At 45.6% G+C, this 26,292-nt stretch overlaps 1 protein-coding gene across 5 annotated transcripts in view; it reads left to right on the plus strand.

Moving 5' to 3' along the window:
- Nucleotides 1-5,673: 5,673 nt before the first annotated feature.
- The window catches only part of golgb1 (golgin B1), an 82,724-nt gene continuing 62,105 nt past the window's right edge, over nt 5,674-26,292 (plus strand). For 2 of the 5 annotated variants that reach the window (XM_038811684.1, XM_038811683.1), the window contains exons 1-7: nt 6,709-6,828; nt 16,750-16,858; nt 17,336-17,488; nt 19,275-19,439; nt 20,994-21,173; nt 22,283-22,405; nt 24,913-25,026. In XM_038811684.1, coding sequence (XP_038667612.1) covers nt 6,824-6,828; nt 16,750-16,858; nt 17,336-17,488; nt 19,275-19,439; nt 20,994-21,173; nt 22,283-22,405; nt 24,913-25,026 — 849 coding nt within the window. In that variant the 5' untranslated portion in view covers nt 6,709-6,823. Of the gene's footprint in view, nt 5,761-6,708; nt 6,829-16,749; nt 16,859-17,335; nt 17,489-19,274; nt 19,440-20,993; nt 21,174-22,282; nt 22,406-24,912; nt 25,027-26,292 lie in introns of those variants that run through there. The other 3 variants (XM_038811682.1, XM_038811680.1, XM_038811681.1) reach the window with 3 other exon arrangements.

The raw sequence follows: 26,292 nt of genomic DNA on the forward strand, positions 1-26,292 counted from the left end.
AGTGTTCTATCCTTCACCGCATAGCCATCAGTTAGCGGTGTAATCAGGGGAGATCTTTCACAGTAACTCCTTTTAATATCTCATTTGTTGGCTGGGTGTCAGTTTCTGCTTTTACTGCTGTGAAGCATCTTGGCAATTTTCCAAGGTCAAAGGTGCGATAGAAATATAAGTTGTTGCAGTTGGTAGTCCCACAGGCACGCAATTTACAAATATGGAATAAAGGGCAGGACAATAGCGCCTTCACACATCACCCCCCCCCCCCCCCCCCCCCCATTCGCCTGCCCCTCGGCCAAAAGGTGGTAGTGTCGGCGGAGGCAAAATAACTCAGGTCAATTTAAGAAAATGTTTCTCTGATGCAGGAGAGTAATCAAGCAAAGGCCAGGGATCACAGAGACTGATGGTCAGTTCTCAATGGCTCACATATGAGTACTGGAGAGAGAATAGATTCTGTTTTGTCGCATTTTCTACCTTAGTTCTGATTACCAAATGCAGATGAGGGACACACAGATAATCTATCTCTAGCCTGCAATCAACACTCGCTCTGAAAGTAGTCACTGACAAGTAAGCCTGAGCCCGATGGTGATGCTGCTACTGTAGATTTATCACTGTGATGAATGGCGCAAATTACAAACCTATTAAAATACATGTGCCTGGAATCGCCACAGAGTTACCCCCAATTCCCACAGTAACTTCAGTGAAATCCCTGGAGAGAGGAAGCAAATGGCTAAAGGTGGCAGTCAAAACTGTTACCCCCAATCACCTGCTGAACATTTAGCTACGCCTTCACAGGTCTCCGATAACTATTCTCCAATGTTCATTTCTCCTCCCCCTCCCGCGCAACAGGATCTTGAGACATTTCTAGACTGTTAAAGGTTCTTCACACGGGAAATTTGCCTGTCATTCTGAAAATTAAATCAGCGAGGAGAATCGCCAAGAGATCCACTGATCTCCTGCCATAGCTGGGGCTTCGGGAAACTCCACGATGATGGCGGCCAATTGTAGGTATTTGTGACATTTCTCCAGAGATTCCATTGCTCTTCGCCTGACCCTGCTGTTGGGAGCAGCTACAGGGCAAGCACTGTTAGATTAACCTTTTGGAGATTATTAATAGCAATCGGATGAACTAGATCCCACCAGGTGGATGCGACAGATAACCGAGAATTGAACATCAGCTAAAATTAAAATGCAATCTCTTGTAAATGGCAGTTAAGCACAGCTGATTAGTTACAGAGCAACATTGGTGTGATAGTGTGAGGTAGCATTGAGGAGTCTTATCTGGCAAAGAGGTTTATTTGAAACCACAACGAGCTTTAACTACATACAGACAGATAAATACCGGTATATCACTCCTTGACTTCTGGGATCACACTGCCAGGGCCTCTGCCCCCAGGCCCCCAAGCTTTTTCCCCATTGGTCAGGTTTGGTGCACTCCCATGCTATAGACCCTGAGCAGGTCACATGCCCTGTGAAAAGTCACCCCTTAAAGGTGCTATACTACCACGTTCCTCCCCTCTTTAGTCCCTCGACACATATATACATCACAGGTTATTAACAGTTAACTAAGTACAATGAGGACAGAAACACCAAGGGGTGGTAGAATAGTATAGTCCTTTATAAAATCAGTCTATCAGGGGACTTCTTAGGCCTGGTGGAATGCCTCAGTTCCCTGACTGGTTCTTCCACTAGTGAGCTGGTGTTTTTGTGAACAGCAGGAGTTGCTTTGAGGTCTCGACAAGTGGGGGCCCACGCTCTCCACTCCCCGCATGAGTAGTGGGAGTGGTCTCTTCAGAACCCCCCCCCCTCCTTCCCTTGCTTCAGGCAGCACCAAAGGGATGTTGGCAGTGCCCACAGGATCTACCTGCTCAGTCATTGGGGCTGCAGCCTCTCTGCTTCTTATATGGTCGATGTGCTCTTGCACTTCTCTCCCTTTTAAGTCCATCAGGTATGAGACAGGACCAGATTTTGCCCCAATTTTCCCTGGTATCCACGATGGACCAGATGCAAAGTTCCTTACGAAAACTAGGTCGCCGATTTTAAACAATCTATTGCCTTTCACCGAGTTGTGATATTTCTTTTGGGAGGCTTTCCTCGCCTCTACTTACCCCCAAAATTGGGGAACGCCGAGGTCTAACTGAGTACGAAGGCAGCGATCCATTAATAGCTCTGCTGCAGTGGCCACAGTAGTAATGTGAAGGGCGTATTGTACGCAAGGTGGAAATTATCCAATTTGAGGTGCAATGGCCTATCTGGTTGTATTATCGATGCAGATTTAAAAATTTGCACCGCTCTTTTTGCCAAGCCATTCGAGGCTGGTTCAGATGTGGCAGATGCCATTAGTCTGCAAGGAACGTTGGAACTTCTCCCCCGTAAAAGCCTCGCCATCATCAGAAACCAATATCTCTGGAAGGCCATGAATGGTGGAAATGTACCTCAGGGTTTCGATGGTGGCCGCTGAGGTTGTCGTCCCCATTTCCTGGACGCCTAGCCACTTAGAATGGGCATCGACCAGTGTCAAGAACATTCTTCCCAGGAAGGGGCAGCAGAATCAAAGTATAACCGTGTTCGTGGATGGCCAGACCACTCCCATGGATCCCATAGAAGATTTAATGCAATCTCTTGTGGGACACGTGAGCCGCAGGTGGCAGTGTCCTATGACTGACAGAAGTCACACTGATGGACCATGTTGTCAATATCTTTGTCAATACCCAGCCATCATATGTAGTTCCTGCTAACATTTTTATTTTAGTCTAGCCAGGATGCACTGCACCAGTGGCTCCCTTACTAATGTACAACCACCCGAGAACCCCATAACAATACTCCATCTTCACAACTGAGTTAATCGTTCCTCCGTTGGTGGCCTGAGCTGATCTATCTGCCATTCACTAACGACATTTCGTTTGACCTTCGAGAGGACGTTGAGTTCAGGTCCTGACGTGGGTCATGGAGACCGGCAGGATATTCGGAAAATTAACACCAGGACAATCTCTTGTGGGACAGGCGGTATTACCAGACTTTGGGGGGGGGGGGGGGGGCGAGGAGCCGACTCGAGGCATCAGCACTAGAAATCTGCGTCCCCAGTCTATATTGAAAATCGGAGCTATACGTTGCCCCTTGGCACCCTGGCCGAAGCAATAGGTGGAATTGGTTTATCCTCGCGGAGTAGCCCTAGTAGTGAGTCGTGGTCGGTTACGATGGTGATACGGCAGGCATACATGTACTGATGGAATTTTTAAGGGCCGTATCTCACAGCTTGGCTCTCTTTTTCAATTTGTGAATACTTTTGTTCTGCATCAGTGAGTGTTCGGGAGGCAAACGCGATGGGCCCGTCAGTGCCGTCGTCCATATTGTGGGACAGGATCGCCCCCTATCCCAGAAGGTGAAGCATTGCAGGTCAAAATGACATGTTTGCCTGGGTCAAAAAGGACCAACAAGCTGGGCGGCTGTAGGGTGTGTTTGACTTGATGGAAAGCTCGTTCGTGTGGGTCTTTACAATGCAAGTGTTGGGGCTTCTTTAAAAGGAGGTGCAATGGCGCTAACAGAATTGCCAAATTAGGGATGAATTGGCCGTAGTAATTTACCACGCCCAGAAACTATTTCAATTCTGTGACATTCTTTGGCGCAGGCACTTCTTTGATTGCTTTCATTTTATCTTCGAAAGGGTGCGAGCCTTTTGAGTCACCCATAAATCCCAAAATCGTAACCTCACTGGCCTGAAATGTGCACTTTTCTCTTTTTAGTTGGATGCCAATGTCTCTGAGCCTTTTAAGGACTTCTCCAAGCTGGCCAGATGCTCCTTGTATGAAATACCCGTCACCAAGATGTCCTTTAAGTACACTACGACTTTTGGGATTCCTTGCCGAAAGTTCTCTATCGTGCGTTGAAATATCGTGCAAATAGACAATATATACCAAAAGGCCACCTGGTATATTGGAAAAGTACATGTACAGCATATGGGATGGGCCTAGTTCTGAAGAATTTTGGTGTAGTTTCGGGGTTCACAGAAATTTTGGCTTTTACTCCTTGTAAAACTTTACTCCAAGCTCGTTTTGAAACACATCTTCGTACATGCACAGGACTTCTCGAAAAATACCATCTGATACCTTGAAAATTTCCAGCAGTTTATCTTTATTAGACATAGACAATCACGCCCTATGAGGCTCGGTCCTTGTCCTTTCTGAATGGCCATGGACAATTGAACAGACTGTTCTGGATATGACACTGGTGTCTTTAAGGTTTTCCCTGTATACGTTGCTTAGCAGTTGTGCTGGTTAGATTCGGGTTGGATTTCTCCCCAAAGGTACCTGTAGGTTTGTTCACCCACCACCGTGGCTGCTGCCCGTGTCAACCTCCATGTTTAATAGTCACCGATTGACCATAAGGACTATTTGTATGGGAGCCGTCTTGCTCACTTTAACCATATTTAACCTGCAAAGAATTCCACAGATTCACTACCCTCTGAGAGGAGAAACTCTCTTTATCTCTGTCTGAAATGGCTGACTCCTTACTGAGGTTATGCCCTCTGGTCCTTGACTCTCCCACAAGGGGAAATAACCTCACAGCATCTACCCTGTCAATCCCCCTGAGGATCCATTGTGTAATAAGGTCATCTCTCATTCTTCTAAACTCAAGTGAGTGCAATCCCAACCTACTCAACCTCTCCTCATAAGAAAATCCCTCCAAACACAGGATCAACCCAGTGAACCATCCCTGGACTACCTCCAACGTCAGTATATCTGGCCTTAGATAAGGGGACCAAAATTGTCCACAGTATTTCAGGTATGGTCTAATTAGTGCCCTGTACAGTTTTAGCAAGACTTCCCCATTTCATTTGAAATAAAGGCCTACATTCAATTTGTCTTCCCTATTACCTGCTGAATTTGCATGCAATCTTTTGGTGAGGACCCCCAACTCTTTCAGTGTTGCTGCTTTCTGCAGCCTTTCCCCATTTAAATAATATTCAGCTTCTTCATTCTTCCTTCCAAAGTGCACATCATACTTTCCTACATTATATTCCATCTGCCAGGTTTTTGTCCACTCACTTAACCTGTCTATATCCCTCTGTAGACTATGTGCGTGCCATTCCTTTTTGTCTTATCCACAAACTTGGCAATAGTACATTCACTTCCCTCGTCCAAGACATTAATATATTTTGTAAATAATGGTGGCCCCTGCAGAGATCCCTATTGCACTCCACTAGCGACAGGTAGCCACCCTGAAAATGCCCCTCTTATCCCAACTCTCTGTCTTGTATGCTAATGTGCGACCCCTAACACCATGAGATTTTATTAATTAGCCTTTTGTGTAGTACCTTAACGATCGCTTTTTGGAAATCCAAGTATATTACATCTACTGGTCCCCTTTATCTATCTTGCTCCTTGCCACATCAAAGAATTCTAGTAAATTTGATGATCTCTGTTTTTCTCTCTCGCTGTTTTTCTGTATCTTGTCTCTGTTTCTGTCTCTCTGTTCCGGTTTCTCTCAGTTTTTCTCTGTTCCTATCTCTCTCTGTTTCTCACTGTTCCTGTCTCTCTCGGTTTTATTTATGTTCCTGTCTCTCTCTCTCTGTTTTATCTCTGTTCCTGTCTCAATCTCTCTGTTCCTGTCTCAATCTCTCTGTTTTATCTCTGTTCCTGTCTCTCTCTCTCTGCCCTCTCTCCCCCTCTGGTTGCCACGGTAACGCTGGCGGAAGTGTTCCCCTTGCGGCTGAGTTTTGGTTCCGGGTGGCTGTGCTGATGTGGCCGCCGTTCGCTGGGGAAGCGGGTGAGTGGGAGCAGCCAACAAATACCGCGGCCGAGAGGGAGGAATCCGGGGAAAACAACCACGGGAAAGGGATCTGGGAACGGAAAATGCATGGGCCTAGGGTGGGAATGGGAATACCAGAGTTTGGGGTGGGTGTGGAATATCTGGGGGAGGGTGCGTGTAAGTAGGGGTGCCGATAAGGGATACCAGGGCCAGGGGGTGGAGTTACCAGGGCCAGGGGGTAGGGATACCAGGGCCTAGGGGCGGGGATACCAGGGCCTAGGGGAGGGGGTACCAGGGCCTAGGGGAAGGGGTAGGGGATACCAGGGCCTAGGGGTAGGGGGTACCAGGGTCTAGAGGAGGGTGGGTAGGGAATACCAGGACCTGGGGGAGACTGGGAAGGGAATACCAGGGCCAAGGGGTAGGAGAGGTACTATGGATAGGGAATTCAGAGCTTTTGGGGGGGGGGGGGGGGGGGTGTATTGAATGCCAGGGCTTCGGGTAGGGCTGGTGGTGGTTGGATAGCGAATATCAAGGCCTGGGGGGAGGGAGTGTGGGTTGGGTACACCCAGGCCAGGGGTGGGAACACCAGAAATGGGTGGGGATGAGGCGGGAGGGTTGAAATACCAAGGCTGCGTGGGGGTGGGTCGACTGGGGTGTTTGGGCAGGATGGAAGTACTGGAGCTGGTCTGGTGGGGAGGGGAATACCAGGACCTGGAGCGGGGTGGGAATACTAGGGCCTGGGAGGGAAGCAAGTGTGGGGAGAATACTAGGGCCTGTGGTGGGGAGGAGGGTTTGGGGATACCAGGGTCTGCGTGTGAATACCCAAATACCAGGGCCAGGGGAGGTGGAGGGGACTATCCAAATACATGTTCTGGGGGGAGGGGGAAATACCCGAATACCAGAGACTTGTCAGGAGGGGGAGGGCAGGGAGTAGAGGGGAGGCAAATATCCATATGCCAGTGTCTGGAGGGGGCGGAGCTTGAATACCAGCACTGGGGCTGGGGCTGGCCTCTCGGCTGTCAGTCCTGGCATGGCCGTGGGGTGGTAGGGCTCGAGGATTACCAGTTGCTGAGTATGGGTGATGAGGTGAGATTTCACAGATTGGTGGTTTACCTGTTGTAAGCTAGCTGCTGTCTCTTTTTGAATTGAAATAAGGTGCGATTGAGAGTGGTTTGTGCTGTCTTCCGCTTCTATGTTGTCTTTGCATAGACGACAGCACCACAGGCTGAAATCTGCTGATACACAGCAACTCCTGCATCTATATGAAGTAATGGCAGATTCATGTTTCAGATGGAACCATACATGGATTCCTACAGCCCCTACCCAAATGTGAACCCGCTTTCTCTCTTTATCCAATGTTGTATCCGTTGTATTTCCAGGACTGTCGAAATGCACAAGTCAGCAGCCCATGGTGCTGTTAGTCGATGCAAAGGCAACATAGAAAGCCGGCAGGCAGACAGCACCTTATTTCAGTTCAAAAAGAGACATTACCTAGGTTCAGCTATGAATTAGGCTGAAATAGAAGCATTCACATAATGACTCAGAACAGCGGCAGCTCACGTTGCTTAATGTTTTGTTTTAAATTCATTGATGTAAAGTATTAACTTTTCGTAGAATTTTGATCGCCTCGATGTCCAGCTCACAGTTGTTTTGTGTTCTGGGCCTGAACCATGAGTTTGAGTTCAGATCACATCAGGGAAATTCCTATTTGTTAATGTCGCAGAACTATTGTAACTATTGTAGCCTGGACCTTGAAACACTCTGTCAAGAATTGATTTGGGTGTCCAGAAGAATTGTTGTTGCTGTGTATCGAGGTTTCTCGCTCAAAAGTGCACTGTGATTGTCTGTTGGGATAATGCAGAATTGTGGTGCTCAGGCACTCGATTGCAATGGAGGCTGTATATGCAAAACTCCACATATTACTGTAGGTGACAGAAGAAATGACAATCATGTCACTACATTAGGAGAAACAGACCCATTTCAGTATTGCAGGATCAAAATACATTTTTATTGCTGAAGTTTAACTAAATAATTTTCTGCATAGGTTTATCAGCTAGTGTTTAGCACATTTCTTAGTATGTACTTAAAACTCGCGGCAGAGTCTCTTAAAACTCAACATTGCAAAACTGGACTTTTTCTGGCCTGCTCTCATTACCCCAAACATTCAGACAGTTGCCTGAAACTGGAGGTTGTGAGGAATGAGTTGACAAGCATTTTAACATTGTGTGCTAAAACCAGAGATAACAAAAATACACTATACACTATACTGAATACAGGTGATATGGGGAGACGGTGGTAAAATGGTATTGTGCTCGAATCCTCAACAGACCCAGGGTAATGTTCTGGGAATCACGGCAGATAATGCAATTTCGATCATCAGTCAAGTGATGGAGAGGATTATCAACAGTGCTATCACAGGGCAGCATGGTGGCGCAGTGGGTTAGCACTGTGGCCTCACGGCGCCTAGGTCCCAGGTTCGATCCCGGCTCTGGGTCACTGTCCGTGTGGAGTTTGCACATTCTCCCCCTGTTTGCGTGGGTTTCACCCCCACAATGCAAAAATGTGCAAGCTAGGTGGATTGGCCACGCTAAATTGCCCCTTAATTGGAAAAAATGAATTGAGTACTCTAAAAAAAATTTTAAAACAGTGCTATCAAGTTGCATTTACTCAGCAATAACCTGCTCGCTGACGCTCAGTTCGGGTTCTCCCAGGGTTACTCAGTTTCTAACCTCATTGCAGTCTTGGTTCAACCATAGAAAAAAGAGCTGAATGCCAGAGATGAGAGTGATTGCCTTTGACATCAAGGCAGTGTTTGATAGGGTATCACATCAAGGAGTCCCAGCAAAACTGCAGTCAATGGGAATCAGGGAGAAATCCCTCCCCTGGTTGGAGTCACACCTGGCATAAAGGAAGATGGTTGTGGGGTTTGGAGGTCAAACATCTCAGTTCCAGGACATCATATCAGGAGTTCCTCAGGGTAGTGTACTAGGCCCAGCTGTTTCATCAATGACCTTCCTTTCATCAACTTAATGGGCTACAAAGCGAAGCAGAGCAGTATCTCCGGCAGCAGCGCACCCCTCCCTGATGAACTCAATGCATTCTATGCTCGGTTCGAGGAGGAAACCAACTATCTGCTGTCGAGTGCCCCAGCAGCCCATAACTCATCCATACCCACTATCACAGCTTCCAAAGTCAGATCGGTCATCCTGAAAGTGAACCCTCTGAAGGCGACGGGCCCGGACAGGATCCCTGGTCGAGCACTCAGAGCCTGCGTGGACCAGCTGGCAGAGGTGTTTGCGGACACCTTTAACCTGTCCCTTCTCTACTCCGAGGTCCCCACCTGCTTCAAGAAGACCACCATCATACCGGTGCCAAAGAAGAACCAGGCAACGTGCCTCAATGACTACCTTCAGGTGGCCCTGACTTTAGTCGTAATGAAGTGCTTAGAGAGGTTGATCATGAAGCACATCACCTCCATACTCCCAGAAAGCCTTGATGCACTGCAATTCGCATACCGTCACAACTGGTCCACAGCAGACACCATTTCCCTGGCCCTATACTCATCCCCAGAGCATCTCGACAACAAGGACTCCTACATCTGACTCCTATTTATTGACTACAGCTCTGCCTTCACCACCATAATCCCAGCCGAGCTCATATCAAAGCTCGTACACACACGACTGCGTGGCAAAATTTGGTTCCAACTCCATCTACAAGTTTGCTGACGATACGACCATTGTGGGCCGAATCTCGAATAACGACGAGTCAGAATACAGGAGTGAGATAGAGAACCTAGTGGAGTGGTGTAACAACAACAATCTCTCCTTCAATGCCAGCAAAACTAAAGAGCTGGTCATTGACTTCAGAAAGCAAAGTACTGCACACACCCCTGTCAGCATCAATGTGGCCGAGGTGAAGATGGTTAGCAGTCTCCAATTCCTAGGGGTGCACATCTCCAAAAATCTGTCCTGGTCCACCCACGTCGACACTACCACCAAGAAAGCACAACAGTGCCTATACTTCCTCAGGAAACTAAGGTAATTCAGCATGTCCACATTAACCCTTACAAACTTTTACAGATGCACCATAGAAAGCATCCTATCTGGCTGCATCACAGTCTGGTATGGCAAATGCTTGGCCCAGGACCGCCAGAAACTTCAGAGAGTCGTGAACACCGTCCAGTCCATCACACAAACCTGCCTCCCATCCATTGACTCCTTCTACACCTCCTGCTGCCTGGGGAAAGCGGGCAGCATAATCAAATACCCCTCCCACCCGGCTTACTCACTCTTCCAACTTCTTCCATCAGGCAGGAGATACAGAAGTCTGAGAACACACACGAACAGATTCAAAAACAGCTTCTTCCCCACTGTTACCATACTCCTAAATGACCCTCTTTTGGACTGACCTCATTAACACTACACTCTGTATGCTTCATCCGATGCCGGTGCTTAGTAGTTACATTGTATACCTTGTGCTGCCCTATTATGCATTTTCTTTTATTCCCCTTTCTTCCCATGTACTCCCATGTTGAGCTGCTCGCAGAAAAATACTTTTCACTGTACCTAGGTACATGTGACAATAAACAAATCCAATCCAATCATAAGGTCAGAAGTAGGGATGTTCGCAAAACAATGTTTTGTACCATTTGCGGCAACTCCGATACTGAAGTAGTTCGTGTCCAAATACAACAAGATCTGGATAATGTCTGGGGTTGGGCTGACAAATGGCAAGTAACATTCGCGCCATGCAAGTGCCCAGCAATGACCATCTCTAATAAAGAGGATCGAACCAAAGCCCCTTGACATTCAATTGCATTACCATCATTGATGATCATCACTGAGTAAATAAATTTCTCCTTATTTATCTTGGATTTATTTGTAACCATCTTCTAGCTTTATTTGGCACCGTCCTCTATTTGTGGCCCCTAGTTTTGGATTCTTCCACAAATAGAAACATGCGACATCTATCCTTTCCAACCCATTCATAATATTAGACCTCTTTTAAGTTCTTTTTCCAAAAGAGAAAGCCCTAACCTGTTCAATATTTTGTGTATTTTCTGAAACCTGCAATCACTGTTCTGCTCCCATCTTTGTAAAAAAACTGGCAGAGAAATTTCAGCTAGCTGGGGGGAACGAGCTACGGTACCTGCAGCTCAAAAACTTCCTACGAAAGGAGACAAGGACGTACCCACAACCGCCACGACAGACACTACTGGAAGACCTACTGGACGCAAGTATCCTAGAGAAAGGGAACTGTAGTGACATGTATGACCGACTGGTAGATAGGGACGACACCGTACTGGACGCAACAAGGAGGAAATGGGAGGACGACCTGGGGATGGAGATAGGGTGGGGACTCTGGAGCGAAGCACTGCATAGGGTCAACTCCACCTCCACGTGCGCAAGGCTCAGCCTGACGCAACTAAAAGTGGTACATAGAGCCCACTTAACAAGAACCCGTATGAGTAGGTTCTTCCCGGAGGTGGAAGACAGATGTGAACGGTGCCAAAGAGGCCCGGCCAACCACGCCCACATGTTCTGGTCTTGCCCCAGACTCGTGGAGTACTGGACAGCCTTCCTCGAGGTTATGCCCAAAGTGGTGGGAGTGAGGGTGGAGCCATGCCCGATAGTGGCGGTCTTCGGGGTTTCAGAACAGCCAGATCTATTCCTGGGGAGGAGGGCGGACGCCCTTGCCTTTGCCTCCCTGATCGCCCGCCGTAGAATCCTGTTTGGCTGGCGGTCAGCAGCACCGCCCAGAGCTGCGGACTGGCTGTCCGACCTCTCGGAATCTCTCCAAATGGAGAAAATCAAATTTGCCATCCGAGGGTCGGACGACGGCTTCCACAGAACGTGGGAGCCATTCATGCAACTGTTCCGGGACCTATTTGTGGCCAATGTACAAGAGGAAGAATAGTCGGGGGAAGGTGGGGGGGGGGGGGGCTACAGGTTCGTTACGGGGGTTCGATGGCTAGCTAAGGCCCAAAACCAAACTAAATAAACATGTTGAGGGGGGGGCGCAGTTACTACTACGAAGATGCTTACCTGTAAATATGTATGTTAATTTTTGCGTGTTTGTTTTTTTTTCTCTCTCCTAACAATTTGTAATTTGTTCAATATAAAATATGAAAACTGAATAAAAACATTTATAAAAAAAAAATCTTGGCGTAAAAAAAAAAATCACTTTCTCCATGTCCTTTTTATTGAACGGAAACCAGAACTGAACACAGTGCCCTATATGCAGTCTGACAAGGGTCCTATTCTGCTTTTATTTTTCCTACCAAAAGTCCCTCATTTATCCATGTTGAAGTTAACTTGCCACTCAGCAGTCCAGTCTGCAATGTAAACTTCCTCGTTCATTTGTCTAAGCTGTTTATATAAGTATTAACATAGTCTCTGCTTCAACGATTAAATCCCAGAGCCCCACAACCTTCCGTGCAAACAAAAATCTGCTCTGAAAACACTCTTTTCTCATTCCACAGATGCTGCCAGATTTGCTAAGTTCTGCCTCATCTATTTCCAAATTCTCTACCTGCTTTTTCTCATTGCTTTGATTTTCCATGATCCCTTCCTTGCTGCTTTAGCTGACTGTTCACCACCTCTATTTATTTTGTCGTATCACTAGCTCACTTTCCCGCTCACTGTTGTGGGGCAGATAAATGGGCTTGGGTACAGAACAACAATGACCTAATTGAACGGCGGAACAGGCCAAAACATAGAAAAATACAGCACATTTCTAATTGTAGCCCACCCACTCCATTTTCCCTATCACTTTTCCCGAAGTTCTGCCAATGCCCCTTAAAACAGAAACTCACTCCGAATACAACTTTCAGCTCGGGGTTGCGATCCCTGATCTTAACTGTCCTTTCAGTACATAGCTAGAGTAGTAAACAAGAAATTACTGCCCTTAAAACTCCACCCTAAAACCTGCTTTCTAAACTCCCTTTGCAGTCACTTTGGCTTTTCCAGTCCTAGATCGTTGACTATCAAGTGGGCCGTGGTGACTGGCTGCACCTCCGTAAATCGCAATCACTAAGAAAAACCAGGAAGTAAACATCCAGCAATAATTATGAGGGCAGCAATCCAAACTGCATGACCTACTGTTTACATGTTAGGTTCAGTAGAGCACTGGAGATGGGACAGGATTTAAGGTTTACACTTAGATGTGATTTCATGATTGAATGCAGATCAGTGCCGTGACCAGTCTGACCAGAATGCTGAGCTGTAGGAGACAGAGGGTGAGGACAGATGGCTGCTTCAATGACTGGAAGCCAGTGTCCAGAGATTAACCACAGGGATCTGTGCTGGGTCCCCAATTATTCGTCATTTATAAAATTGACTTGGATGACTATGTGGGTGGTAGGATCAGTAAGTTTGTGGATGACACAAAGATATGCCGGGTGGTTAACAGAGAGGCTGAGAGTCTTGGGTTACAGTAACATACAGATGGGCTGGTTAAATGGGCAGAAAAGTGGCAGGTGGAACTTTATCCTGAAAAGTGTGGGGTGTTACAATTCGGAAGGAGCAATTTGACAAGGAAATATTCAATGAATGGCACCACACTGTGAAGTCCTGAGGAACAAAGAGACCTTGGCGTGTTTGTAAATAGGCAGAAGGGCAGGTTAATAGGATGGTGAAAAAGGCATATGGTACACTGCCTTTATCAATCGTGGCATTGATTACAAGAGCAAGGAAGTCATTGTGGAGTTATATAGAACGTTGGTGAGGCCATAGCTGGAGTGCTGTGTGCCGTTCTGGTCGCCACATTATAGGAATGATGTGATTACACTGGAGTGGGTGCAGAGGCGTTTCACCAGGATGTTGCCTGGGATAGAATATTTAAATTATGAAGAGAGGTTGCATAGGCTTGGGTTGTTTTTGTTGGAGCATACAAGACTGAGGGGCGACCTGATCGAGGTGTGCAGGATTATGAGGGGCATGGACAGGGTGGATAGGGAGCAGCTGTTCCCCTTAGGTGCAGGGTCGGTTACGAGGAGATACAAGTTCAAGGTGAGGGGTGGGAGGCTCAGGGGGGGGATTTGAGGAAAAACCTTTTTACCAGAGGGTAGTGATGGTCTGGAATGCACTGCCTGGGAGGGTGGTCGAGAAAGATTGCCTCACAACCTTTAAAAAGTACCTGAATGAGCACTTAGCACATCTTAACATTCCAGGCTGTGGACCAAGTGCTGGCATTGGGATTAGGATTGGCGGATCAGGTGCCTTTCATGGGGCGGTGCAGACTTGATGAGCTGAAATACCTTAAATTGCACAGGAATTCAACTGTTCAAACCTGTTCTAGCCTTCAGTTAGTTCAGAGCTGAGCTGTGTCTCAACTCCATCTACCTACCTTTGCTCCACATCTCTTGATATCCTTGCCTAATAAAAGCTTATGTGGCTTGGTGTTTTATAATGCTCTTGGAAGCATCGTGAGATGTTTTATGTTAAAGTTGTTACACAAGATCTATAATTGTGGATGGTGGCATCCCTGGGGCGGGGGGGGTGGGGGGGGGGGGGGGGGGGGTTGGAAAGGGTAGCTTTGGTTTGCAAGGCCATGTTTCAGTTTCTCACTTAGCAATGTCAGCCAAGCTCCATCATTCCTCAGGACATAGCTGGTTGTTGGCTATTGACATCTCCCGTTCATTATATCTGCTGCAACCTTTTCTCCGTTTTATCAATCCTTAATTAGTGTGCTGCTTAACTATTCCCCAGTATGTCCTACACACTGAATGCCTAGTCCTGCCCAGTCTACGAATAGAATTATATAGAATTGAGAGGCCATTCAGTCCATTGTGCCTGTGCTGGCTCTCTGAAGGAACTATCCAATTAATCCCACCACCATCCTGTATTTTCCAAAGCCCGACAAATGTTTCCTCTTCAAGTAAATATCCAATTCCATTTTGAAGGATACTATTGAATCTGTTTCAATCGCCTTTTGTACCATTACTTTCAAGATCATAACTCAAGGAAAACCCAAAAGCTTTCTATAGGTATGTCAGGAATAAAAGAATGACTAGGGTAAGAGTAGGGCCAGTCAAGGACAGTGGTGGGAAGTTGTGTGTGGAGGCTGAGGAGATAAGCGAGATACTAAATGAATACTTTTCGTCAGTATTCACTCAAGGAAAAGATAATATTGTGGAGGAGAATGCTGAGACCCAGGCTATTAGAATAGATGGCATTGAGGTGCGTAGGGAAGAAGTGTTGGCAATTCTGGAAAGGTGAAAATAGATAAGTCCCCGGGGCCAGATGGGATTTATCCTAGGATTCTCTGGGAAGCCAGGGAAGAGATTGCTGAGCCTTTGGCTTTGATTTTTAGGTCATCATTGGCTACAGGAATAGTGCCAGAGGACTGGAGGATAGCAAATGTGGTCCCTTTGTTCAAGAAGGGGAGTAGAGATAACCCCGGTAACTATAGGCCGGTGAGCCTAACGTCTGTGGTGGGTAAAGTCTTGGAGAGGATTATAAAAGATACGATTTATAATCATCTAGATAGGAATAATATGATTAGGGACAGTCAGCATGGTTTTGTGAAGGGTAGGTCATGCCTCACAAACCTTATCGAGTTCTTTGAGAAGGTGACTGAACAGGTAGACGAGGGTAGAGCAGTTGATGTGGTGTACATGGATTTCAGTAAAGCGTTTGATAAGGTTCCCCACGGTCGGCTATTGCAGAAAATACGGAGGCTGGGGATTGAGGGTGATTTAGAGATGTGGATCAGAAATTGGCTAGTTAAAAGAAGACAGAGAGTGGTAGTTGATGGGAAATGTTCAGAATGGAATTCAGTTACGAGTGGCGTACCACAAGGATCTGTTCTGGGGCCGTTGCTGTTTGTCATTTTTATAAATGACCTAGAGGAGGGCGCAGAAGGATGGGTGAGTAAATTTGCAGACGACACTAAAGTCGGTGGAGTTGTAGACAGTGCGGAAGGATGTTGCAGGTTACAGAGGGACATAGATAAGCTGCAGAGCTGGGCTGAGAGGTGGCAAATGGAGTTTAATGTGGAGAAGTGTGAGGTGATTCACTTTGGAAAGAATAACAGAAATGTGGAATATTTGGCTAATGGTAAAATTCTTGGTAGTGTGGATGAGCAGAGGGATCTCGGTGTCCATGTACATAGATGCCTGAAAGTTGCCACCCAGGTTGATAGGGTTGTGAAGAAGGCCTATGGTGTGTTGGCCTTTATTGGTAGAGGGATTGAGTTCCGGAGCCATGAGGTCATGTTGCAGTTGTACAAAACTCTGGTATGGCCACATTTGGAGTATTGCGTACAGTTCTGGTCGCCTCATTATAGGAAGGACGTGGAAGCTTTGGAACGGGTGCAGAGGAGATTTACCAGGATGTTGCCTGGTATGGAGGGAAAATCTTATGAGGAAAGGCTGATGGACTTGAGGTTGTTTTCGTTAGAGAGAAGAAGGTTAAGAGGTGACTTAATAGAGGCATACAAAATGATCAGAGGGTTAGATAGGGTGGACAGCGAGAGCCTTCTCCTGCGGATGGAGGTGGCTAGCACGAGGGGAAATAGCCTTAAATTGAGGGGTAATAGATATAGGACAGAGGTCAGAGGTGGGTTTTTTACGCAAAGAGTGGTGAGGCTGTGGAATGCCCTACCTGCAACAGTAGTGAACTCGCCAACATTGAGGGCATTTAAAAATTTATTGTATAAGCATATGGATGATAAGGGCATAGTGTAGGTTAGATGGCCTTTAGATTTTTTCCATGTCGGTGCAACATCGAGGGCCGAAGGGCCTGTACTGCGCTGTATCGTTCTATGTTCTATGTTCTATTTCCTGCATCTTTACTGTTTAAAATGAGTCTCACTGCCCATCTTGTTCTTCCTCAGGAACAAAGAACTGTGGAGCTCCTCATCCTTGTCAGCTTCCTCTCACAAGCCAAGCCCAGTGTTTTTCAGCTAATTAGACCTTTCTGGCTCACCTCTTATCGCCTCTACCCTTTTCAACTCCCCTTCTTTATATAGGGGCTGTCTAACATTGTTTTCTTGTCCCATTTGCAGCTCCACCATGTTGAGCCGTCTGTCGGACCTGGCGAAGGGGGTCAACAATGTGCTGCAGGATCTCTCGGGGGATGATAGTGGAGATGGGACCAATGCTTCTCAGGGAGCGGTGAGTAAAGTACAGTATGATCTTAGTGTTAATAGGCAAAACTGGCGCAGTTCCTGTTTCAAGCGGGTGGCAGTGCCACCAGGTTTCTTTTGTCCTAAATGTCTTCCTTTAGCTTGAAGTTCTGTACCGTGAGAAATATCCTTCAGAGTTCTGATGGAAGGTGACCGACCTGAAGCATTAACTCTGCTTTTCTTTCCTCCGATGCTTCCAGGCCGCTGAGATCTGCCAGCACTTTCTGTTTTTATTTCTGATTTCCAGCGTGTGTGGAATTTTGCTTTGGTCGACAGAAGTACATGTGGAATTTTTCTGTTGGTCTTTAACACCTGCTGGATGTATTATGAAAGCTTAACACACAGTTAGATGTAATGGAAATTCTTTTGACAATGCTGTTTGCTGGAGCAAATGCAGTTTCCCCGATGGTTTACACCCTTGAGAATGATTGCTTGCCTGTTCTGCTGCTTTGTTTGTGTTATGTAGGAGACCAGTCAGCATCCTGAGATGGAGACCAGTACTGAGCAATCAGATGATGTGCTGGAGCGTCTGGCACAGACCGAGCAGCTGGTCATTCAGCTCAAGGAACTCGTACGCGAGAAAGATTTGCAGCTTCAGAATAAAGTGGTTGCAATGAAGGTGAGTATGGTATTTATCTGCAATTAGCTTTGGAGATATAACATCCATCCTAACTCTTCTGTCGAAGTCCATCCGTCTTGTTCCCTCCTGACGATTATACCAAACATCTCTCATTATTTGCCAAAATAATTTATTTTACACTTATCTTCCTTGAATTTAGTTTTTGCTCATTTCCATTTTAATCTTTGTTCCTAATTTCCTATTTTAAGTTGGTGACATTCATATGATTCTATCAATTTTTACCTCCTTTGATTAGGACCCTGCCAAACTATTCTCTCAATAGGCAATAGAGCTGAACTTTCTCTGACCCTTTTGAAAACTCATTTCCCCTACACCTGGGCTCAGCTTTTTTGTCCCTCTCTGCATCCTGTCCAATGCCTGTATACAATCCAAGTGACACGCTGACTGGAATGCTGCCTGGTATGTGAGTGCGTTGTACATTCCCAAGTAACAACTAAATCTATCCTCCAAGTACCGTGCCAACATTCATTGTTCAAATTGTTTTGTCGCAAGTGGAGTCACTGAAAGTGACAAATCTAGTATCTGTCCTCTGGCCCTGTCTGAATCTCCATCCACCAAATTGGTCCCATTTAGTGAATGCTTGTGAGGTTCATTCTCTCTGTGATTTCCTTTTTCTGTTTGAAGAAGTTTCACCTGAATTCCCGATGGAGTTTATTTATTGTCTTTATTGTAATCTTTATTGTCACAAGTAGACTTACATTAACACTGCAATGTAGTTACTGTGAAAAGCCCCTAGTCGCCACATTCTGGCACCTGTTCAGGTACACCGAGGGAGAATTCAGAATGTCCAAATGACCTAACAGCACGTTTTTCGGGACTCGTGGGAGGAAACCGGAGCGCCCGGAGGAAACCCATGCAGCAGACACGGGGAGAACATACAGACTCCACACAGACAGTGACCCAAGCCGGAAATCGGACCTGGGACCCTGGAGCTGTTAAGCAACAGTGTTACCCATTGTGCTACCCACATTATTAGTGCCTAGTTTATATTCATAGCTCCTTGTTTTAGTTTCCCCACATGTGGAAACATCTCCATGTTTACCCAATCAAATCCTTGCGGGATTTAAAAAAATCTCTATCAGGTTAACTATTAGTCTTTTTGTTTAGAGAAACGAACCAGAGCCTTCTCAATGTTTTCCAGTAGGTCTAAACTCTCCGTTTTGTCATCATCTTTGTAAATCTTTTTTGTACTTTTTCCATTGCCTCTATATAGATCATAGAATTTACAGTGCAGAAGGAGGCCATTCAGCCCATCGAGTCTGCATCGGCTCCTGGAAAGAGCACCCTACCCAAGGTCAACACCTCCACCCTATCCCCATAACCCCATAACCCAGTAACCCCACCAAACACCAAAGGCAATTTTGGACACTAAGGGCAATTTATCATGTCCAATCCACCTAACTTGCACATCTTTGGACTGTGGGAGGAAACCGGAGCACCCGGAGGAAACCCACGCACACACGGGGAGGATGTGCAGACTCCGCACAGACAGTGACCCAAGCCTGAATCGACCCTGGGGTCCTGGAGCTGTGAAGCGATTGTGCTATCCACAATGCTACCGTGCTGCCCTTGAATCAAAGATGAAACAATCATGACTTTTTTTTTGACTCCTCCTTTATTATTGAAATTAATCCTCTGCATAGTATGTGTGACTTAGAACTGAACCCGAACCCACCCTTCCTAATTTCTATTTTGGTATGTCTGACCACAGCAGCAAGAGAGTCACTTTGGTAAGACTATTTGTGAACGTGCGATTGTTTCACAGGAAGAGAAGGAACTGTCTGATGCCAGATTGTCAAAACTAAAACTGCAGGCAAAAGCAAAGGTTGCCTCGTTAAATGCCCGGATCGAGGTGTTGCAGAAAGAGACATTGATCCCACCCTCATCACAGCCAGAAAATACAGAGAAGACTGCCGAGGTAAGGAAACAGGTATGCTCCTATGCTTCGATGTGTATGAGAGTATTGGTGAGGGTTCCACCTAAGTAACTTAAAACAAATACATGAGCTTCAAACAAGTGCACCAGGTAATGAATCTCAGTAACATCATCATTTTGGGATTTCTTATCTTTCCTCATTTAAAAGACCGTGAGCTGTTTTTAAAGATGGTGACATTATTGAGAAACCTCAGGTAATGGGCCATGACGCAGACTGTCGGATACTATTGAGTGCAACAAGGGGAGAGAAGGTGAGGTGAATCAGAAATTAGCTATCAAATGATGTCAAGTCAGAGTTGTTAGAATACATGCAGCCTACCAGCACAGAGTAGACAAACTTCCATTGGTAATATCCATTTGCTAACGGTTAAACTGGAGTCGATTGGAAAGAAGCCGGGTTCTTAGCCATCTGAATGCTAACAATGTTAATCATTATGACACTAATGTTCAGCGGAGCACTGAAGACTATTGCTGGACGTGTCATAGTTTTTCAATTAGTGAAAGTTGGTGTCTAAAATAACAAGTAGAATCAGTGTGTGAGCAGTTTTTCTCTTTAATCTTTGTAGCTGACCTGTTTTGATAGGATTATAGACTCTCGGATTCTGTTCTATTTACTGTCTGCTGGGATTTGCTGATCCACAAACACTTTAGCTGCTGGCTCTTGACAGGTACTTGGGAAGCTTTGAAATAGCTGCCATGCGTGACTTAGTTAAAGCTGTCTTCACCGTGTGAGCTATTATTGGATAAATACTAGGTGGAATGACTTTGACATCAACAACATCCTTATAGATTCCTTTTCGAAAGGCGGCCCTGCCCCCTATCTGTGTGACTTCCAACAACCCTGTGAAATCTGTGTGTTTCTTCACTTCTGGTCTCTTGTGTACCCCTGATTTCTATCGCTGCACCATTGGTGACAATGCCCTCAACTGACTAAACTCTGGGCTCTGCCCCTCTCTCTCTCTCTCTCTCTTCCACTCTGTCTCCCCCTTCAAGCCAATTCTTAAAACCTGTCTCTTTGACCAAGATTTTGGTCATCCGCCCTAATGTCTTTGTGGCTTGAGGCCTGATTTTTCTGATGATGCGTCTGTGACGCCCTTGGAATGTTTACCACTTGAGAGGTTAGGTACAGAGCAAAGCTCCCAACACTCACTACGCAGTTGCAGTGTGGGTGAGATACAGTTAAATTCCCTTGACTCTGGCCACACAACCCCATGCCAGATCTAGCACAATTTTCAGAATAATGGTCCATCTGCATTGCATTAAACTCCCAAAGCAGCAGTCTCTATTTGTTCATACTTCATGCTTGTTTGGAGTGAACTGGATAATTTCATGCTGTAATAGAGGCAAGTTTGTGATATTGAATTCCTGTGGAGGGCTGGGTTGATGAGCCCATACTCAATCCACATGGGAATGGTTACCATGCAGATAGGTTCTATCTTGGCTCTTTCAAAATTTGTTAAAACCCACTTGTAACTTACCAGATTGCTCCATCAACCACAAAGCCAACTTAAATTGGGTTGTATTTTTTTTCTTCAAACTACTTTGGCAGGTGAGCTTGAAAGAGAGCTCCACACTTGAGCAACAAGATGAGATCGAGAAGCTTAAGTGTCAACTTCAGCAACAGGAGGAGAACTGTAGGACCTTGCAGGCAACTGTAGATGGCACAAATGACCAGCTTCAATTTACCAATGTTCTTCTGAAGCAGCAACAAGCTGAACATGCACAACAGGTAAAGAAAGTAGACAGGTACAACATGGGTTAGATACAGAGTTAAGCTCCATCTATACTGCCCAACCAAACACTCCCAGGGTAGGTACAGAATGGGGCAGATGTAGAGGAAAATTCCCTCTACACTGCCCTCCCAAACACTCGCAGGGCAGGTACAGCATGGGGTAGATACGAAGTAAAGCTTCTTCTACACTGTCTTACTAACACTCCAGGGCGGATACAGCACGGGGTAGATACAGAGTAATACTTCCTCTATACTGCCCTACCAAACACTCCCAGGGCAGGTACAGCATGGGGCAGATGCAGAGAAAAACTCCCTCTACACTGCCCTACCAAACACTCCCAGGGAAGGTACAGCATGGGGTAGATACAAAGTAAAGTTCCTCCTACAATGTTCTACTAACATTCCAGGGTGGGTACAGCACAGTGTAGATACAGTGTAAAGCTTCCTCCATACTGCCTTACCAAACATTGCCAGGGCAGGTACATCATGGAGCGGATGTAGAGACGAACTCTCTTTACACTGTCCTACAAAACACTCCTAAGGCAGGTACAGCACGGGGTAGATACAGAATAAAGCTCCCTCTGCACTGCCCTACAAACACTTACAGGGCAAGTACAGCACGGATAGATACAAAGTAAAGCTCTGGACCTGTCCTACCAAACACTCCTAGGACAGATACAGCATTGGATAGATACAGAGTAAAGATCCCTCTACAGTGTCCCCATCAAACACTCCCAGGACAGGTGCAACATCTGGTTGATGCAGAGTAAAGCTCCCTTTTGCACTGTCACATCAGACACTCCCAGGGCAGTTACAGGACAGGTAGAGGGTTTTTTCTCCAGGGAAGAGCTTTTTATACTGCCCAAGTGTGTTCTTTTCCATTTCAGCTATTGGTCATCTTGTGAGCCTTGGAAACAAGGCTGATAATTTGGTGTGAATTATTGCAGAATTCAAGGCAATGTTGTGTGGAAACAGAATCAAAAATTTATTATCCAAACCAATTTTACATAAAACTTTGGTGTCCAACAGATAGATTCCAGAGAGCAAGGACCTGTATCTGACTCTTTCCACAACCCAAATTGTGTATTCACGTTTTGTCACTGTAGCTCCAGTCACTTCAAGAGGTCATTCTTGAAAAGGACGCACGATTCCAAGAGCACATTCAGAAACATGAGGACGAGCTTATGCAGCTAGCATCGGGATCTGAGATAAAAAAAGATCTGCATCAAGTAAGTGTTGCTGGATAGTAATGAATAAACTAATCATGGATCACTGGTCGGGAGGGAAAGACCTGATGGGTCAGATGGGAAATGTTCTGAATAGATTGAGAATTGGCAGCACGACAGAAGAAAAGAATCAAAAGTGCTCAGTCTGAGAAAATATTGTCAGTGGTGTTCTCAGTCGCCTTCTATTTACAATATTTATCAATGTTATAAATGGGGTTAACGCTAATTTGTGTGGCTTGGTAAGAACAAGCCTGCATTTGAATAGTACTTTCACAAACTTGGGATGCTCCACCTGACTTTGCAGCCAATGAAGTGCTTTTGAAATGTAGTCACTGTTAGAATATAGGAAACATGGTGACTAATTTCACACAGTAAGCTCCTCGGAACAACAATGACCAGATCATCTATTTAGAATAGAATCCCTACAGTGGAGGAGGAGACCATTCGGCCCACCGGGTCCGCACTGGCCCTCGGAAAGAGCACCCTAACTAGGCTCATGCCCCACCCATCCCCACAACTCAGTAACCCCACCCAACCTGTTGGATACTAAGGGGCAATTTAGCATGGCCAATCCACCTAACCTGCAAATCTTTGGACTGGGGGAGGAAACCAGAGCACCCGGAGGAAACCCACGCAAACACAGGGAGAAAGTGCATACCCCACACAGTCACCCAAGTCCAGATTTTAACCCAGGCCCGAGATGCTGTGAGGCACTGGTACTAACCACTGTGCCGTCCCTAAGTGATATTGGTTGATGATGTAATATTAGCTAGGACACTGAGGATTACAACCCTGCTGTTCTTTGAAATAGTGTCTTTTGTACTTTTGTACCCAATAGAGTGGGCACTCAGGGCGTTGGTTTAATGTCTGGGCTGAAAGCCATTTGCTTGACACTGTTTACTGCACTGAAACATCACCTGAGATTGTGCCGATGTCTCGAGTCAACGTGAACCCGAAACCTTCTGGCTCTGAGGCAAGCGGAGGGTGTCTGATGGCAGAAGCTGCAAATTATTTTGCAGACATTTATCTTACTGTGAAAGCATGTGATGAATGAACCTTATTATGAATAAGGCAGATTGAGTTCTTGGAATATATTGAGAACAAGTTAGAGGAAGGCACAGATCAGTGGTGAGGCCAAGTCTGTGCAGTTTGGATCATCTAACCACCAAAGATATAGGCCCGATGAGAGTGATTGTAAAGAAGCTTGAAGCAAATTTTTTTCTCTTCAATATGATGTGCATGTGTCCTTTTAACTGGTGTGTGGAAGCATATATGTCTGTTTGTGTCCTACATTGTTCATGTGTGTCTGGTATCCATATATAGAATCATACAATTTACAGTGCAGTAGGAAGCCATTTGGCCCATCGAGTCTGCACCGGATCTTGGAAAGAGCACCCTACCCAAGGTCAACACCTCCACCCTATCCCCATAACCCAGTAACCCACCCAACACTAAGGAGCTGTGAAGCAATTGTGCTAACCACCTTGCCACCGTGCTGCCCATCTTGTATGTCTGCATGGTACACGGGTGTGCCTGCTAGCACATGTGTCAGGGTGTGCAAATGCATGTATCTATGTGTGTATTGTTTGCATGTTTTTCTCAATTCCCTTTCTGTTACTCTTCAAACACTGTTGCTTGGTAATATCCTCCAGTCTTGACAAAGGACCATTGCAGCCAAAATGCTCACATGTCTTTCTTGTGCATAGGAGATGCTGTCCTGCTGAGGGCTCGCAATAATTTCTGTTTCTCTGTCGTATTTTACTTTCTGTACATTAAGAGGTCCACCTACCTACAACCTTTATGTTGAATCTTGCTAGGATGAGCACAAGAGCCTTCCCTTCAGGTGATGATTCATCAGTCTTCCGAGACACTTTAATCAAAACAAGCTTTATTCTAAGAACTTAGTTAACATGTATATAAATACACAACAGACTTTTTATCAATTACAAACATAAAGACACCACACAGCTACAGTAATCTATGTATAACACTTGAAGAATTCCCCTGTAACTGTTCCAATTCAAAAACAAAATCCAATAAACCAAAACCCTTTTCAAGGGCGTGATCCAGCACACTGCATTCTTACTTGATTGATACTGGCTTTCCCCGAGATTCTGATCCCGTCTCATCAGCAGATTTCAACTCCTTCCGGAATGCAAATTATATCTTTTAAGTTACCAAAGCAGGTAGCTATAACGAATATTTCTTTTTTACTGGAACAATTCTTTAAAATGAAAACATAGAAAGACAGGAAAAAAACGCTTCTTTCTCCCTTTGAATCCACAGCAATCAAAAAAAATGAAACTGAAAAACCTCACAGCCGCAGCTCATCTCCACCCACAAAATGGCATCATTGAAGTCATGTGATAAGACAATAAACTTTTCTTAAAGGGACACTTCCATGACATTGTTATGATTAAGGTGGTCCCAGTACTTTCTGCCTTTACTTTGGATTTTGAGTGTAAGTTTCATCATTCCTTCCGCTCAAGTATATTTTGTTTTATTTGCAGACGGTTAAATCATTACAGAGAAATCTGGAAGAGAAGGAGGAGGCACTGCTGGGTCGGACCCGTGTGGTGGAAATGTTACAGCAGGAACTGAATGACAGTGACCGGGACAAACAGGTATCACCACCCGTTTATGTGAAACTTATGGCTTTATGTAGATGACTGTTGTTTTCCTTGTTTTTATTGAGATACTTGGGTGAAATTGTGAAGGTGTAGGACAAAAGATGCAAGTGCAGCAGAAGAATAAGGGAGTGTCGTTTTTTGAAAACAATCTCATTACTTTGGCAGTTTATTACCCATATTTTGTTGCCTTGACAGCTTAGTGGCTTGCTCAAACACTTAAGAGGGCAGTTCAATGTTCATCACGTTAATGGGGAACTACGTCAGTCACACAATCAGTTAAGGATGACAAGTTTCCTACTTTACAACAATCCAATAGATGCAGGGTCACTGTTACTGATCCTGATTATTTTTGTATCACGTGTTTGTCACAAAACCTGTCTTTTGAAAGCCTAGTAAGAAGGGAAGACAGAGGAAAGGAGTTCCATAGTTTTCTTGACGTATGAAAAAATATATAAATTTAGGAAGAAACTGGAAAATGGGGAAGATGGAGGCATGAGGCAGTGCATGCAATATATCTTGTTTGGAGCTTAGAGAACCAAGGGAGGAACAGTAAAGATAGTGCTATCCATGTATCAGCGAAAACAAAGGATGGTAGCTGCAAGGATAGGACCAATCAAACCCGCTAATCAGGTAATGTAGTCGATCCTATGGAGTCCATTGTTCAAGCGTTTATAAAGCTCAATGTGTACGACTATTGGCCAAACCAGATAAGATAGAGGCAGAACTCAAGAACTTTTGCATCCAAAGTATTTCTCGGGTAAACTCAAGAGAACCTCACTAACCAAAAAGAGATTCTACAATGGGCTTTAGTGTTGCAACACTCGGGACGGGTATATGAACCAGTAGCGTGTGATGGAAAGTGTATGTGGGGGGGGGGAGGGGGGGGGCGCACAGGGTGAGGGCAGGGTTACCCTCAGCAGCTGTGATGCCCATCCCCGCAATCGGGCCTCACACATAAGGCACAGCCGCTCGGTTGTGGTAGCCAGAGGGCGACTGTCTCCCATGAGACTGGATGAAGGCAGAACAAATGTGCAGAAATAATACTTAGTGAACGAGTGGCCAGTCTAAAACAGGCATCCTGGGGCCATGGGAAAGCTGTTAGTGTTGACGCCTTCAAATGCAAATTTGATAGCATTCAAAATAATATATTTTTGATACAGTATATGGGTACTTTGAGACATACTGTGAGGTAAGTGGAGCAAGCTCGGGAAGAGTGGGTAACTCTGGACCAATGTATCCCAAAGCTCTCCACCACTGGTG

The sequence above is a fragment of the Scyliorhinus canicula genome, chromosome 11 (assembly GCF_902713615.1).
Source record: "Scyliorhinus canicula chromosome 11, sScyCan1.1, whole genome shotgun sequence".
NCBI lineage: Eukaryota > Metazoa > Chordata > Chondrichthyes > Carcharhiniformes > Scyliorhinidae > Scyliorhinus > Scyliorhinus canicula.